Source organism: Pelobates fuscus, chromosome 2 (assembly GCF_036172605.1).
Source record: "Pelobates fuscus isolate aPelFus1 chromosome 2, aPelFus1.pri, whole genome shotgun sequence".
In the NCBI taxonomy this organism is placed as follows: Eukaryota; Metazoa; Chordata; class Amphibia; order Anura; family Pelobatidae; genus Pelobates; species Pelobates fuscus.
The window spans coordinates 184,124,101-184,142,817 of record NC_086318.1 but is presented as its reverse complement, the minus strand read 5'-3'; the positions used below and the strand labels follow the sequence as shown (position 1 = coordinate 184,142,817).

The 18,717-nt window shown below is 39.7% G+C and overlaps 1 protein-coding gene across 5 annotated transcripts in view; it reads left to right on the top strand.

Moving 5' to 3' along the window:
• The window catches only part of FILIP1 (filamin A interacting protein 1), a 240,284-nt gene extending 223,475 nt beyond the window's left edge, over positions 1-16,809 (top strand). For 4 of the 5 annotated variants that reach the window (XM_063443000.1, XM_063443001.1, XM_063443003.1 and 1 more), the window contains exons 5-7: positions 431-3,236; positions 9,402-9,623; positions 16,321-16,809. In XM_063443000.1, coding sequence (XP_063299070.1) covers positions 431-3,236; positions 9,402-9,608 — 3,013 coding nt within the window. In that variant the 3' untranslated portion in view covers positions 9,609-9,623; positions 16,321-16,809. The remainder of the gene's footprint in view (positions 1-430; positions 3,237-9,401; positions 9,624-16,320) is intronic. The other variant, XM_063443004.1, reaches the window with a different exon arrangement.
• The last annotated feature ends 1,908 nt before the right edge of the window (positions 16,810-18,717 follow it).

Sequence of the window (18,717 nt, the reverse complement as noted above, 5' to 3'; positions counted from 1 at the left end):
AGGGCACAGTGTACAGGGCTATGGAGGTTTAAATATCTCTGGGTTACTTGTGATTAGTCCATGGCATGCCTGCACCCCCAAAAAGTGCATGCATGGGGGAGCCGGAATGACGCGGACCAATGGGAGCCTGAGACGACCTGAATGGGAGCCTGGGGCTACCATTCCCCCTTTAAGAGTGTGCTTGCATCATGAGCAGCGCCCTTAATTATATACGGTGGCTTGCTCGGCATGTGGAATAATCGAGTCGCGTGCAGCTCGAGTTGAGGACTCCGGCAAGTCCGTGGATCGGGTGAGTACCACAACAGTTAAATAACCAAAATAAGGCATTTCAATTGTACTATGCATAAAGAAGTGCTACATTTGAATTAATCTCTAGAAAAAATACAAAAACAGCCAACATTTTGAACTATCAATTCTTGTGTATTCACAGATTAAAAAAATTACTGGAACAAGAGAAAGCTTATCAGACGAGAAAGGATAAAGAGTATAACAAAAGACTCAACAAAGTCAGAGATGAACTGGTAAAACTTAAGTCCTTTGCACTGATGCTGGTGGACGAAAGACAAATGCATATTGAACAGCTTGGACAACAAAGTCAAAAGATACAGGATCTTACTCAAGAACTACAAGAAGCAGAGTCCAAGCTGAAATCTGTTTGTTCAAAAGCCAATGAGGACAGTCAAAAACTTATTAAATTAGAAGAGGACCTTGAACACAAAACCTCCAAATACTCTCAAGAGCATGAAGAAATGACTGCAAATTTAACCACTCAGGAGTCCAATAACCGACACCTACGGCTTAAAGTGGTAGGCCTGAATCGCAAAATTGAAGAGTTAGAAGAAGCAAATAGGGACCTTCAAAAAGCTGATGAGGAGTTGAAAGAGTTGAGAGAAAAAATTGCCACAGGAGAATGTGGGAGTTCCAGCTTAATGGCAGAAGTTGAAAACTTACGTAAACGTGTGTTGGAAATGGAAGGAAAAGATGAAGAGATAATAAAGACTGAATCCCAGTGTAAAGAGTTACAGAAGAAACTTCATGAAGAAGAACACCATAGCAGAGAATTGAAACTGGAAGTGGAAAAATTGCAGAAACGAATGTCAGAATTAGAAAAGTTAGAAGAAGCATTTACAAAAAGCAAGACAGAGTGCTCTCAACTTTATGTTAAACTAGAAAAGGAAAAAGCACAAACTAGAGACCTGATAAAGGAAGTTGAAAAAGTGAAGACTCGGGTTAGGGAACTTGAAACAGCAGAAGGAAGGTTAGAGAAAGCAGAACACAGTTTAAAAGATGACCTCACAAAGCTGAAATCTTTTACAATGATGCTAGTCGAAGAAAGAAAAAATTTGTTAGAGAAGGTCAAGCAGGAGGAAGGAAAAGTTGATGACCTAAACAAGAACTTGAAGGTTGAACAAGGAAAGGTTATGGAAGTAACTGAAAAGCTTATAGATGAAAGCAAAAATCTACTAAGATTTAAATCTGAGATGGAAGAAAAAGTGTATAATTTGACAAAAGAAAAGGATGAAGCGGTCAGCAAACTGAGAAGTGAAGAAGAGAAGAATTGTGAATTAAGTTGCAGGATAGATCTGTTAATGAAAAGAGTTGAGAACATGGAGGTTTCAGAAAGAGAAGCTGCAAGAAGTAGAATGAAGAAAAGTTTTGAGTCTATACGCCATGATGATAACAAAACGAAAGAGTTGACTATGGAAATTGAAAGGCTTAGGAATCGTCTTCAGCAGCTAGAAGTGGTTGAAGGAGACTTGATGAAAACAGAAGATGAATATGACCAATTGGAACGTAAATTTAGGACTGAACAAGACAGAGCTAATTTCCTTGCCTTGCAACTAGAAGAACTTAAAAATCAGATTGCTAAAAATAAAGCCATTGAAAAGGGTGAAGCTGTAACTCAGGAGGCTGAGCTACGACACAGAATAAGACTAGAGGAGGCAAAGTCTAGAGACCTGAGAGCAGAGGTACAAGCTCTTAAAGAGAAAATCCATGATATGATGAACAAAGAAGATCAGCTTTCACAACTTCAAGTGGACTATTCAGTTCTTAAAAAAAGGTTTATAGAAGAAGAGAATAAAAACAAAAACATGGGTCAAGATGTGCTAAATCTTACAAAAGAACTTGAGCTTTCAAAAAGATATAGTCGTGCTATAAGGCCAAGCATGAATGGTAGGAGAATGGTAGATGTCCCAGTGACTTCTACAGGAGTTCAAACAGATGCAGTAAATCACGAATTGGTTGAAGAAGAAACACCTGCAGTCTTTATCAGGAAGTCCTTCCAAGAAGAGAATCACATCATGAGTAATTTACGTCAGGTTGGTCTTAAAAAGCCAACTGAAAGGTCACCTGTACTTGAAAAATATCCACCTGCAGCCAATGAGCTAAACAGAAAATCTTGGATTCCCTGGATGAAAAAAAGAGACAATATTACTCCAGTAACACCTGAGAGAGTAATTCGTCCTAATACGTGTCAAGCACGTCCTGGTGAAGTCTTCCTTTCACCAAAACAAGGGCAACCTCTTCATATACGAGTAACACCTGATCATGAAAACAGTACTGCTACTTTGGAGATAACTAGCCCACCCCCTGATGATTTCTTTTCAAGCACCACAGTAATACCAACATTAGGGACTCAAAAACCAAGGATTACAATAATTCCTTCCCCTGGTGTTGCAACACAGAAAGGGAAAGGAGGTGATAGCCCAGTATCTCCAGACAGATCTATGTCTCCAGTTACTATAACTACTTTCTCAAGAGAAAAGACTTGTGAAAGTGGCAGATCTACATTTAATGATAGGCCAACATCCCCAATTCAGATTCTCACTGTGTCAACATCTGCTGCACCACCTGAAATGTCTGCCTCTCCAGAGTCCCAAGAAATGACTATGGGCCGTGCTGTTTTCAAAGTTACTCCAGAAAAACAAACCGTGCCAACTCCAATAAGGAAATTCAATTCCAATGCAAACATAATTACAACGGAAGATAATAAAATCCATATCCATTTGGGTCCACAATTTAAAAGAAATCCTGGTACGTCTTCTGAAGGATCAACCCCGGTCATCACAGTTAGGCCTTTAAACATTGGGGTAGAAAATAAGGAAGTTGCAACGGGCACTGTTCTTCGTTCTCCTAAGACAAACATGTCTGCTAGATCTACAACCAACAAAGTAACTAGCTCCATTACTATTACTCCATCCACATCGTCCTCCACACGTGCAACCCAATCAGTGGTAAGTAGAAAGGTGCTCTGTCTTGTCAATTAACATAAAATGTTTCATTCATAGTGTTGTGTTTTAGGTAGTTTATATTGTTTGAGCATATATAAAAACTATTGCGTATGAGCTTGCCTATGAAAAATAATACATCTGAGATTTAAATAGGGATCTTTTTGAATGTTTGCTTAAAACATACAATTATTCAAATGCACTTATATTTTCATGTATGCATTATTATAGCCAAAAGGCTACCAAAAACATACTGTATATGGATTGATTTAGAGATTTTAAAATGTTTCAGTGCAGACAAATGTTTACTTTTTATAGTCATTTGATACAAAGAAAAAATGGGAAAAATAAATAAAGAATTTACAAATGAAGGTACAGTTCTTATCACGGCAGGTCCTTTATTCCTGGATGGTCAGGAGAATTAATTACAAAAGTTCAGATCACCCCCCTGTGACCTTCTCTACTTCCAGCTGTCTGATGTTACTAATACAAATCCTATACTGCTGGGCAGCAATAAAGGTGTGTGCATGGGGTTATTAGAAATGGGACACAAATGAAGAAAGTAAGGGAAATTAAAGGGGAACAAGTAAGCAAGGGGGTATGAGTAAAAATAAACCATGGGGAAGGGGGAGAGAAGTGGGGAACATTTGAGGGAAAGGGAGTATGAGAAGAGTGGAACAAGAGGGAAAAGGAATTGAGAAGAGGAGAACAAGTGAAGTAATTTAGGTATGGGAAGAGGGGAACAAGTGAAGAAGAGGGGATATGGGGAAATAGAACAAGTGGAAAAAGGGAAAGATGATCAAATGTGCTGTGGAAATCTGTGTCTATGTGGTTATGCACACATATAAATATTACTAAAACACACACAAGGTTTTTTAAGTAAACTCAATATTGTAGCATATTGCAATTTTAATTGCAAAATTAGGCTAAAATATACATGCTGTGACTAGCTGATAATCTTTCTAAATCAATAATTTTTGGCAATTTGTTTATTTATTTTTCTTTAAAGGGATACTCTGAACCCTTTGCTGAAAAGCTTTATGTGTGAAGAGTATTTTTTTTTCATTTTGCAAAAAGTGCAGATTTGAATAGCAATTGACACTTTTATACATTAACTTGGTCAGAAAGTTCTGTGTCTGCATGCAGATGGCGGAGACACTGAATGACAGTGCTGCTCACTGTGCAGCACTGCCCCAGGAAGCACCTCTGGTTGCCATCTGAGGAGTGGCCAGTGAAGGCTGTAATGTAAACACATAATTTTCTCTGAAAAGACAGTGTCGACTGCAACAAGCCAGAATGGAATGGTTCTAGTCACCAGTACAAATACAATAAACTGTAGTTATTCTGGTGACAATAGTGTCCCTTTAAAATAAAAGTAAAAGAAAGAAAAAACAATAACCAAAAAAATGAACTTACCTGTAAGTCAGGGACAGGAAAGACTCTTTTTAACCAGTGAAGTTTAGTAATTCTCATTGAGAAGCGTTAGCAACATATTGTGCATGCACGTCAACCAGCATTGTCCGCGATGATTCCAATATTTTTGAGAAGTACTTGAAAATCATCAGAAGACCTTATAGGACAACTGTCACCTGAAAATTATTATTTAATATAATAATAATTTAATCAAGTTTTGAAAGGAAATAGATTTAATGAAGTTTATGTAAAAAATTTGAAAAATGCATCCCTACCTTTAGTATTTGACAGGATCCATGTTCCATGGTGTCCTGTTTTTAGAGACAACAGGGAACTGTCCCCATAAAGTACTCAAGACACTAGGACCTTGCAGAGCGCACTTAAACTGTGCTACCTGCATGTCCTGCCCTCAAAGAGCAGGCCTGATTGATTAGCTGGTAGCCTGACATGCATTAATTTGGACAGGCCCCGTCCCTTTTACCTCCCTGGTGCATGCATCCCGCTTTTCGAGATGCCAATGTTGGCTAGTTGTGACATCAAATCTCACATCATTGTATAAACTAAGGGTCGCATTAACAAAACCGGTATTCATGCATTTTAAAGAAAAATGTATGCATATGTATTGATGAATTGTTCTATAAATAATGTAATGTAAGAAAAGAAAAAAGAAAATTAACCCCTTCCTGATATTAGGGTGTGCTATGCCATCCTGCAAAAGAAGGGCTTTAAAGCCGTTGGATGGCATAGCATGCCCTACAGATCCAGCCTTCCTCTAGCTCAGATACTTATCCTCCGCTTTGGATCCTATCGGGGGGACTGACAACCAAGGCCTGACAACCAAGGCAGTCCCCCTGCTGCCAATCCTGCAGACCCAAGCCAAGTGATCGTGAGGACACCGTGATCACATGACTCGGATCAACGTGATTGACACATTGCCTGCAGTTAAAATGCCAACATTTCTTAATTTCTCACACTTTTTTTTTTAGATTTTATTCATTTTAAATCGTTTCATATATAAATATTTTATGTGAAATTAAAGCCATATTTCTACAAAATAACAAAATAATATATAGCAAGTGTGCATGCACTTAAAATGAAAGAGGTAAATTATGCTTAAACAGACAAATAAGTCAAATACCAGGTTTTGTTTTGGTTTAGAACTCATACAATTGCATTTAAGGGGGCTTTGTACAGGAGAGTTTATATACAGGAGAGTTTATTTCTATTTAATAAACAGCACTCAGTGTTCAGTCAATGATATATGAATGTCTGAAATCTAAGTTTTACAGCCCCTGCATTTTAAACCAATTGCAAAAGAAAAAAAAAAGAACAAAACTTTATATTGGGGTAAATGCTTCTGTGCCATCATAATGATGACTCGTGCAGCTTCTAAACATTTTTTTTCAAATCTGTACATATATATAATGAAATTGTTATTTTAAAGTGTATTTCACATGTATTTCGCAAATTGTCGAGTAAAAATGTAACCCTAATGAGTTTAAATTCATCCCTGGTGGACATACAATGACTTGCTCTGGAAATTAACTTTTAGCAGCAAAGTAATTCAAATGTTAAAGCGGCACTGTCATGGCCAAATCCCGTTTTTTTTTTTTTAACCCCCCTCCCGCCTCCACTACATCAAATTGACCCCCTAATCACCCCCAAATGCCCCGAAGCCCCCCATATTACCTATTTTTAATCTTTATTTACTGCTCCGATCTTTATTCAGGGCGCCGCCATCTTTGTGTGGGTAGGTGAAGTCCCTGTGGGACACGTCATCTGCCCACACTAGATAGCACTGAGATTCCCGCACATGCCCAGTGAAACACCTGGACATGCGAACAGGAATTTCATCTATTCATTCATCAGACAGACGAATGAATGAATAGAAACATCAGACGAACAAATTAACACTGAGTATCAGTGTTCGTTTGTTCGTCCAGTTTATTACAAGGAGGGAGCTACCGGCACGCTGCTCCCTCCTTCTAATATGTACAGATAGAAGCAGCAGGGGGCAGTGCTCCCTGCCACTTAATAAGCCCCTCAGGTCCCCTCCTCACTCTATGGGGGTCAATATGACCCCCATAATAGCATAAGGGAGATTAAAATCTCCCCAATGCCCCTACTCGCTATACCGCGAGTAGGGGCATGTCTCAACAAAACCTATTATCCGGCCCCCACCCCTACGCGGTGGGTGGGGGCCATAAATCACAATGAGGGGACCTCCTGTTCCCCCCCCCACCCGTGAGCGTTGGGTGGGGGCCATAAAAATAATGAAGGGGGGACCTACTGTCCTCCCCCCCCGCCCCCACCCGTGAGCGTTGGGTGGGGGCCATAAAAATAATGAGGGGAGGACCTACTGTCCTCCCCCCCTGGCACCCACCCCTGTACGGTGGGTGGGGGCCATAAATCACAATGGGGGAGGACCTACTGTCCTCCCCCCCGCCCCCACCCGAGAGCGTTGGGTTGGGGCCATAAAAATAATGAGGGGGGGACCTACTGTCCTCCCCCCCCCCCCGGCCCCCACCCCTGCGTGGTAGGTGGGGGCCATAAATCACAATTGGGGGGGGGGACCTACTGTCCTCCCCCCCCCGGGGCCCAACCCTGTGTAAAATGATACAGAGCACTGTGATTGGATGGATTTCTTTGGAATTTTCCCACGCTCTGTAAAATGACAAAGAGCACTCTGATTGGCTTAAACCAACCAATCAGAGTGTTCTTAGACTAATTGCAGGGCGTGGCAAGGCTTTATAAGCCTTCCCCCGCCCTGCAGAGCTCAGTCTGCGCGGAGCCCTCCATGGGTGAAGATGGATTAATTTTTTGAGCGTCGGGTTTTTTCTTTTTCGTCAGGAATTTTTTTTTGCGCTCGGGTTTTTTATTTTATTTTTAAGTTCGACGGGTGTGATGGCTTTTTATTTGGCCTTTTTTGGGGCTGAAAAATGAAGATTTTAGAAAAAAGAAGACGTCGAATGGTAAGTTGAATTTTACTTTACAGGTTAGTAATTTTATTCCCCCCTCACTATTTTTTAGGGTGAGGGGGGTAGGTAGGGGCTTTTTTATTTGGGTGGGGGGTGGGTGACTAGGGGCTTGGGGACCCCTAGTCACCTTTGATGGGGCGGGGGATTTTCATTTAGGGCCCCCACCCGCCGCTCAGGGGTGGGGGCTGGGGGGGACAGTAGGTCCCCCCTTATTGTTTTTTAGGGCCCCCACCCACTGCGCAGGGGTGGGGGCAGGGGGGAGGACAGTAGGTCCCCCCCTTATTGTAACTTAGAGCCCCCACCCGCCGCGCAGGGGTGGGGGCCGGGGGGGAGGACAGTAGGTCCCCCCCCATTATTCTTTTATAGGGCCCCCACCCGCAGCTCAGGTGTGGGGGCCGGGGGGAGGACAGTAGGTCCCACCCCCCATTATTCTTTTATTGAGCCCCCACCCGCCGCGCAGGGGTGAGGGCCGGGGGGAGGACAGTAGGTCCCCCCCATTATTCTTTTATAGGGCCCCCACCCGCAGCTCAGGGGTGGGGGCCAGGGGGAGGACAGTAGGTCCCCCCCATTATTCTTTTATTGAGCCCCCACCCTCCGTGCAGGGGTGGGAGCCGGGGGGAGGACAGTAGGTCCCCCCCTGACATTATTCTTTTATAGGGCCCCAACCCACAGCTGAGGGGTGAGGGCCGGGGGGAAGGACAGTAGGTCCCCCTGCATTATTCTTTTATAGGGCCCCCACCCGCAGCCCAGGGGTGGGGGCCGGGGGGAGGACAATAGCGCCCCCCCCCCCCCCATTATCCTTCAGGGTAATAGGGTTTTTTTGTTTCTTTTTACAGTTATCAGCCACAGCTGCTCACTGCTTACTAGACATGCCCCTACTCGCGGTATAGCGAGTAGGGGCAGATCATTTACTAATACTAAGTAATTTTTACTTAGTATTAGTAAATGTGGCTGAAAGACTAATTAAGGTCTTTCAGCCTTTTAGTAGATAGCTCCCTGATACCGTGGGAATTAGGGAGTTAGCTACTAAGCGGCTGCAAGATGCAGCCGCGGCAATGAATAGGATCGGAGTTTCATTTATTAGAATTAAATTCCGATCCGAACAAAGTCCCGAATTGCATTCTAACACGAATGGAGAAACTGTTAGAACGCAATTCGGCAGTTTTGCCGGCGTCCTGTCTAAGTGACAGGAAGCATCGCGGGAACAGATAGGAAAGCAAAGGATCATGGGGAAATTGCTGTGACCACCGGAAACGAAGCCGACTTTGCTCCTCCGCTGGTCACCGCTGGTCAATGTGTAGGAAACCTCCATAAGAGAAATAGTCCCTAGTTTGTCTTATGTTTTAAAGAAAACTAGAGCAGATAGGAAGAAAAGAAGAACAGATCCTGAGAGAGGGAGAGAAGAGGAATCTTTTAGGGAAAGGTAAGTTCGGCATGACAGTGCCGCTTTAAGCTTTGATAAAATATCTGTATGTTGTTCACCTTGTATTGCTACCACATTATGGGTGAGTGTTAATCAAGTTTACCATTTTACAAGAGGCAACACCAATTTTCAGATAAGTGTGTCTCTTAATGTATACATTTGCTGGTAATTTCACTAGCACAAAATATAGATCACATTTTTTAAACCTACCTGAAACTAACTTTACATTAACAAATGTTGGAATAAATGTAATCTAATATCAGAAAAATGTACAGTATATGTTATAGTATGTGAATGCATATAGGCAGAGCTATTGCATTGTATATATAATAATTATATGTTTTAATTATCTTCTAGATAACACAGGATGGGTCATCCCAACGTCACACACACACCCGCATTCCCATGTCAAAAGGTATGAAAGCCGTCAAGCCAATAATGGCAGTGCCAGGAGCAGGAAATCTTTCAAAATTTGAGCCACGTGGCGAGAGTCAGTCAATGAAAATAGAATTGAAGAAATCTTCAGCCAACAGCTCTGCCCCTCTCGGAGGGGGCAAGGGCTGAGGCTAAGCCTCAGGGGTATGTGCAGGTGTTTCTGCTACCATGAAAAGCAGTCCCCTGTTTCTCAAAACTCTTAGGTCTATACTAATGTATGACTCAATGATTCTGAAGTTCTCTGCAGCTGAATCAGCCTGTAGACTGATGTGCTGGAGACCTTCTGTAGTGTAGATTTCAAAATAACCAATGAATAACCATGTGTCTCAAATCATACCGCACAGTATTTCTGTACTGCAATGCATTGTTTGAACTGGTACTACCTAGAAGTGGATTTGCAGATTTGCAATACTTTGACTCATTCAATATTGGTCAATCTGTCACTCATTGCCTGTTGTCATAATTACCATGTTCCTCGGCAAACAGTTGAATGTTGACCAGCACGTAGACCTAATGTTGCTGTTGATTTGATCGCAGCACGTAGACCTAATGTTGCTGTTGATTTGAGGAGGCCAGTAAAATGAAAGGATTTTAATAGATAAAGAGTGCTGGGCCATTTTCTGTTATTACTGCTGAAGTCAAGAGGGTCTAGTTATGGAGAGCTTCTTAAGCTTATATATCTGTTTTTTTTATTGGCAGGGTGTTCTCATGTCTAAATATATATAACACAAGATAAAAAAAGCTTAATTAGGATGGTGGAGTTCAGTATCAAGTTAAGTCAGAATACCAAGAGATCAACTAATAATATCAATGGGGATCAATAGAACCATGAAAGAACAAACTACCTCCATGGTTTCTAGTCTCTATAGGATCAAGATTTTACTGGGACCCACGATCACTTCCATTGTACAGGAAGATGCAAGTATGCAATTTTAGATGGCATTTGGCACACCACATTTAAGCAACACCTGCTGAGGTTGTCTAATTGTAATGGTGTAACGAAAATATACCCCAACTCGCAGGATTCAACTCGACAAACGACAACACAGGGGAGAGATATGTCTACCGGACCTTAGAATGGCCTGACTCACGTATATGAGAGGAGACAGAGTCAGGAACAATCCGAGGTCAAGGGCACAGAGAGACAGCGTAAACTAGGATTAGCCAGGGTCTGGTACACAGTAAACAGCAAGCCGGCAAACAGAGCAGATAAGGATAAAGAGATAACGTAGTCAGAAACAAAGCCAAGGTCAATATGAAGGAACACAACTGGACACAACAAGCGCTAAAGGGAACTGAAACAGAAACCACGATAGGGCAGGGAGTAAAGGGAGAGGTAAGTTTAAATACCTTCTTATTCTTGATTGGCCCCTGTCATATCCACGCCCCCAATATGTGAGAGTATGGGGAGTGTGGGGTGACAGAGGCCAATGGGAGACCGTTTTGATTTTAGGCTCCCACTTCCTCTTTAAGAGCGTGCTTGTGACGCGCGGCGCGCTCTCAGAGCTAGGTGGGACACGTGACCGCATTCAGCGGTCAGCGCCCGCCGCCATCGGCGCTCTGAGCGCGCCGGGAACAGAGGACCCCGGCCGGCCCCCGGACAAGATAAGTAACGCTACAAATGGGACTTATAGCACAAGAGCAAACATTTTTACTAATAATAATTATTCAGGGCATTGCAAGAAGAAGTCAAATAACAGCTCTAGAGTGATAGATTGACTGACTCAAACTTATTGCTCTTTAAATTTGCATTTAAATGCACATTGATTAAGTTTACATTAAAAGTGTTTGTAAATCTTTTGAGAACCTACTATAAATATAAAAAAACAGCAATGAAGTATATATGTTTACAGTCCAAGTACCATAACCAAGTCCAAGTGCCATAACCATTACATCTCATTGTAGTGGTTATAGCCTAGTAGGCTGGGGGGAACTGTCCCTTAGCTCTGGGGGAAATATTTTTTCGACAAGCCAAGCCCCTTCTCATCATGTTATTAATGCATCTGCAATATTGATTTTGTCCATAAATGGTCAGGATTAATAGACCGGACATGGGAGTGGATTGCTGGTTGTATTGCATTGTCAATATATTGAGTAGGGAACAGCAATTCTGCCTTGAGCATCTTGGGTTCTGGCTTAAATACTGTTTGACCCATGAAGGCATGTAGTGGTTGTGGTGCTTACACTGCCACTTCAGTGAATTGATTCTTTATTTGCAAGTGAATAGTCTATTCATATTATATCCATTATCATTTTCAATACATTACAGTACAGAATACAAATAATTGCAAGCGCGTGTGATGATTGCATGTGGTAGGACTTGATAAGCTTGTCAATGTCTCATGTGTGCAAATGTTTTACAGTGTCTTCTGTAGATTGGTGTTTGCATTTATATGTTCAACAGCATACCACTGATTATTACAATGTCACTGTTGAGAATTACTTTGCACATACTGCCATCTCCTGACATTTTAGGGGAAATTATCGTTAAATATTAATACAAACTTTCTTGTAAAAATGGATACATTGGGTAAACCATTTTAAAATAATTTAATTTAATATGATTTACAAAGACTAAAGTCATCAAATTATTAATGTAGCCAATGTTATGCTGCTGAAACAAAGTGTGATTTTTGAGATTAGTATCTTCTAAGCCTTATTCGGAATGTTTGTTTCAATGTTTTTATTTGTCCACATCTTTTCTACCCATTCATAATGTTCTTTTCTCCACATTGTTTCACTGTTGTTATCCATCCTTTCCTCCAATCTACCTTATCGTAATATGGCACTTGTCTTAATTCATAATCCTTTCAAGAAGAATGAGAAAGGGCCACTCCAAATGTATATTCAATGGTACACTCATATTAATAGATCTTTTATTATTGAATAAAAACAGGATAGGCCACCCTGTTATTGGTGCAATAAAAGGCATCACATGATTAACCACACGAGTGCTAGTGTCTTACATTACTATTGCTGCCTTGACTGTGACCTTTCTCAATTCTTCTCCACTACTCACTGTCTTTTTCTCACAAAGTCACTTTCCATGCATATTAAAGGACCACTATAGGCACCCAGACAACTTCAGCTCAATGAAGTGCCAGGTCCCCCTAGTTTTAACCCCTTCAGCCCAGCGGGAGGGGGGCTCTGAGGGAGGGGAGGACCTTATAACCCTGTAGTGCCAGGACAACTAGTTAGATTTCCGGTACTATAGTGCTCCTTTGAGCATTTAATTCTGTCTATGCAATTTCCTTCTCTTGACTACAATTATTTCTCACATACTCTTTCTTTTCTCACCTTCCTCTCATTCTACCCCATCAATCTTACCTCGTTTTACCCTACTCTATTTATGTCATCCATTATAAATTTTATACACAAATCCTGTTTTATCTTTGTTTCATCAAAATTTCCCAGCTCTCTGTTGTTTTATCTTATATGATCACATTTTATCTTATTTGTCCTGTTTTCCTCAGTCTAATACTTTCAAATACAATCACTTGCTCCCTTTGCTTGCCTCTATTTTCTGTCAACTCATCTTTTTTAGTTATACATGTTCCTATCTTTTTTGTCACTGTGTTCATCTCACCTTTAATCTCCCCAATTCTCTATACCTTTGTTTCCCTTTCTATATACTCCCCATTCTGTATTCTCTTCTGGACCACTCTTAGTTTGAATGTGCATTGACACCATTTATTCTAAATGGAAAATATTTATTTACTTATTAAAATCAAGTAAAGATGAGTTTAATTTGGCCAAAAAAAAATGAAATAAAAATAATATAGATATATAAAATTGATTTTTTTTCACTTGATTTGAAAACTTTCATATTTCAAATTGCCAAAAAAAGCTATGTGTACCTAGTGTAGCTTTCTAAACAGGATGGATCAAGTACATGCAATGTGCTAGGTCTTGTTTTCTTTGCCTTAATATAAAGGTGAACTATTACAACTGTGGATATCTCATGTTGCCTGGTTTGCAAGCTTGCATTTCTAAATATATGCATGAATTGCAAGTTGATGAGATCGTCATAGGTGGTCATGTTATTTTCTTGATGTAATTCTTTTGATGTTGGTAATGATACATGAGAACCATACTCATCGTGTGAAAACTGGAAATGTTCCAGACATCATATTAGTGTTCAACATACAAGTTTAAGTATTACATTTTCACATTGGTATGGACATTCAATGAGATAAATAAGTACATTAGAACCTAGACCATGAAGTGTATTCACGAAAAACAGAGAGATATTTACTAAACAGAGAGATATTGCGATTGAAGAAGTGTAGTCAAAAGTAGAACAGATGGAGAAAAGTCTGCATATTTTTCTTGATTTGTCGAATTTTCTTCAGCTCACCTATTTTGACTTAGATTTTTCAGATTGGACCTCAAGCCACCCCTATTTAGCGAATCGATGATACTTAGCCACAGCCATTAGTGCAATGAACATAATCCACTGAGCCCGAGGACATTATGTTAAAATCCAAGGCTCTCCATGATGTTTTTTCAATAGACAAACTTGATACAGCCAAATTAGATGACTAAAAATAGATAAAGCCCATGAAGAACAGTAATTTTCCTTCAATAAGAAATGAATTGATGTTTTAGCATTAAAGGGACACTATAGTCACCCAGACCACTTCCGCTCAATGAAGTGGTCTGGGTGTCAGGTCCCTCTAGGGTTAACCGAGGGTTTCCGAGAAACTGCTATGTTTACATCTGGGATTGAGGCGCATCGGCAATGATTGAGGCATATTATGCCTCAATCACTCAGAGCGTCCATAGGAAAGCATTGAAAAATGCTTTCCTACGGACACTTTGAATGCGCGCGCGGCATGCGCATTCGGCGCCGGTGACGTCAGACAAGGATGCTGACGTCGGCGGGGGAGGAGAGATAAGGGAGCCCAGCGGGGGAAAAGGGTGAGTAGCTGAAGGGCTGCGGGAGGGGGACCCTGAGGGTGGGGGCACCCTCAGGGTACTATAGTGTCAGGAAAACCAAGCGGTTTTCCTGACACTATAGTGTCCCTTTAACAGTTTTCACAGTGTTTATGACCTATGAGGGAAAAGACTGCTTTCTTATCAGTTCACAATGTGCCCCATTCAAATAGTCAGCCAGCAGCATTATTAACAACTAGTGAAGTAATAGAGAAGGGTCGAAATATCTACCCTGATAGGACTGTGAGTGAGGAAGACATGATATGAGGACTCTATGTCCATGTCCACAAAATTCCTTCTTATGGAAAAAAAACATTTTAGGTCTGTTTAAAGTTGTATTACTAGGATGTTTTTTTTTTTTAAAGTGGCAAACCTATGAAATTCCTGGAGTGTTTCTCTACAGTTAGTCACCATGGATAATTTACTACTACACTATATTATTTTATGTTATATATATATATATATATATATATATATATATATATAAATATCCAAAAATCTTGCACTCCACCAAAACCACTAATGTAATGCCCGCTGCTTTATCCAGACAAAAAGTATAAAGGATATAAATGGATAGCACTCCAAGGACTTCATATAAAATGTAACTTTTATTGCGTTCCAAAAATAAAAATGGTCAACGTTTCAGCTTGATATTCTCAAGCTTTCCTCAGGACAGCTTGAGAATATCAAGCTGAAACGTTGACCATTTTTATTTTTGGAACGCAATAAAAGTTACATTTTTATGCATGACAGTCTCTGGGTTTTAGTGTGAATTGTGTCAAAATCAGACAAACATCCTGTAAACTACAGTTCTGTGGGAAATAATGCCCTGTTAACCCCTTAAGGACACATGACATGTGTCACATGTCATGATTCCCTTTTATTCCAGAAGTTTGGTCCTTAAGGGGTTAAAGGCCTAAAGACCAGGTTGATTAAAGCTTCAGAAATCTGTCATATAGAGCTAGTATTGTTGCTTATCATATGTATCCCAATATGATCACATACTTACCATCTTCTAATTACTATTTCCATTGGGATAACATGTCACAAAGCACATGTCTTCTCACGTTGGCTCCAGCAGGGGGCCTCCACAGTTACCAGATAATTATACAGAAAACTATTTAGATATAGAGAACTGAGTGGTTTTCAGCATGAATGTACAGCAAACAGATTTTAAGCAACTATGTTATGTTATCATATCACCATGGGCCCGAATCTCTAGGAACTGCTTTGTATGGTGTGACTGACAATGTGCAATATGTGGCCCCTAACCTTGGTTCAGTAGCTGTACATATCTGTCCTGGTCTGCTGAAAATTGGTGATGGCCACTCTTCCAGGCAACAGCCAGCCTTAACTCCTTCTTCCATTTCTGGTATGCTAAGAGTGGGGCTGTGAGTGCTGTAGAGAGTCATAAAGACTTGTATGTCCCAGTTCTGCCCTGAGATTGATAGAAACTTAACCCCAGCACAAGTCATAATTTTACAGATACATAATGCTAAAGTATGTATAATGCAAACTTTTGGTCTGAAGGCTTACTTAAACCACTTGTTATTCAGTTTATACAGTAGATTTCCGTATGCAAATAAACTACATCAATCATACAGAACTCTAAAACAATGTTTTACCATTTTCATTGTGTACCCAGTAACATTCTTATATTGTCTTTTTGATGCAGAAAACAATAAATTAAACCGTACCTGTGTGTGTATATGTTTACTTGAGTGGATTCTTCACTATGGACACATAATACATGTATACTTTTGGTTTTCTCTGCAATACACTGAATAATGTTCATAATGAGACAATATAATTGAAAGATTTTTTTTTAACCTGTTTGACTTAATACAGTTCCCCTATTTCTGGGATTTTCGTAATTTCGGTGTAATTAGCGTTTCTTTTTTTCCAGAGAGTATTGTTATACATCAGCTACGAATGAACTCTAGATGACATGGAAAAGGGATCATGAATTGATGTACCTCTACTGAACTCCGAGTTCTACAGTAAATGTACAGAATCTGCACTGAAGCAACCCGACTCCGTTAACTCATCTTTATGCTACTGATACATCAACGAAAATATCTACCTTTTTGGAAATATTCTTGCAAGTGTTTGCATAAATTTTGTACACCTATTTTATGAAGCTCACTCAGTACTTTTTTAGGGATTTTTTTCTGCAAGCTTATTTTAAATTATATTTTTAGATGTTCTGCGGATTTGCCATTTTCTCCATTAATATATTTTTATATGAAAACAGGCATGGTAATGTTTTTCATGCTTTGTCTTTGACAAGATTCTTAAGAATGACACAATGGAAGCTTTGTTCCATTGTTGGGTTGTGAGGGTTAATGTAATGTATTATAGCAAAATGAAGCAGTAAATAAATGCATACAATATACGTGCCTGCTTTGACTTGGTAACACTTAAAGGTTTTATTATTTTTATTTTATTTTTTAGAGAAAATTAAGAGGAATTGGAAAGTTGCAGCCTAGCTAAAGGTTGTTGGTATTCTCATATTGAAATTCTGTATTTGGTAAAAGGCCCAAATCAGGCATCTTGTGACAGATGTAATATAGTCCAAATGGTTATTGTCTGCCAACATTTGGCTTGCTAAGGCAAGACATGAAAACATCTGATTATTGACAAGATGCAATATAACATTATGAAACAATATATAGTTAACAAGTATTTGGTTGATTTATTGTAACATTGTACAAGGCTGTATGCACTGCCATGTACTTATCTTTTTTTCTATAGAGTATTGTGAAAAATACAATTAAATATCTAAATATATTTTCTAAAATGTGTAAACAACAATACAAGTGCCTATGCTACAAATATGTGTGCATATTGCAAGTTAGAATTGAGCACTTAAAGTGAATTGGAAATTGTATAAAAAAAAAATAAGTGACCTTGATTGGGTGAAAGCAGTCTTGCCCCTGCCTAAGTAAACTTGAAAAATCCCCCCCTCCACACCTCCACTCAAAAAAAAAAAAACAGGTGCTAATACTATTTTTTATTAATGCTCATTTATTTGCTAAATGTCCTGCAAATGCAGAGCAATTGGTTAAGAGGGTGTACTGCTGACCTGACCCGGTTAGTCTTTGTGTTTTCTTCCTTCGTAATGGACAGAGTCAGTGATACCTTTATCATGTAGTTCAAACAGGCATCACTGCTGCAAGGTAGACTGGAAGATCACAATTCGGACTGATGTGCGATAAGTGTGATGTCACATTATGTTTTGACCATTTGACTCATCTGGACAGCACAGCATCTGTGTGCATTTTGATTATTCTTCTGTGCCCATTCTACTGATTACAGCACGTATGCCTTCTTCATTATTAAATATTGTGCATATGTATTATATCATGAGGCATAGACTGTTATCAAAATAAATGTTTTTACAAATGACTATGTATGACGTGTTTAGTTGTCATATTCCTTTTCCCTTATAAACATAATATGCTAAACATTTGTATATGAAAACAAAATCTGGGGGGACAGCTTTCAACTACAAAAATCTTCTCCACTTTGAACCAAGATTGCATACATCAAGCCACATATGTGATACAAACATTCACATTACAGGATACTATACATAATCCAAATTCACAATGTGTTTTATTCACTAAACAAAGAATAGTGGTTAATCGAAAAAGAAATGTAATATTTAAAGTTATAAAGCTGAGATGACAAGGTTTCCAGTCTTTTTTTTTTTTTTAGCCTAGATTTTGTAATTCGGAATGCAGTGATGTAACTCTGTACAGTATGTGACTGAGTAAATAAGTATGTGGTGTCAGTGTACATTGTCAGTTAAGTGTATATTGTGTCAGTGTGAATTCTTGTTTGAATATATTGTGTATATTTGTGGCAACTGAATTGTGTGTAAATATTGTGTGTGTGTTTGTATTTATGGTGTGGTAGTGCTCACATATGAATTATGTGCATGCAGGGAGTGACATAACAGAATGAGTATTGGGGGCTGCAGGGAGAACTCGGCCTTGGAGTGAAATTGCAGGCATGTTTTTGGTTTATTTTGTTTTCTTTTTTGTAAGAGGGACATACCAGCAAGTGTTACTGTAACTAAAAACAGTATTTTATTAAAACACATTTTTGGGGGGTTGGAGTAATCCTTTGTATTAATATGTGAGTATTCAGAGTTGCTTTTGTGCGTTTTGACTGAATGTGAATTCAATGTGTATTTGCATGTTTGTCAGTGTGTGTAATTGCAGTGTTCTATTTGTGTGAATTGTGTGTTTGCAATTGAAGGGTTTGTGTCTGTGATGGCCATTTGTGTAAATGGACA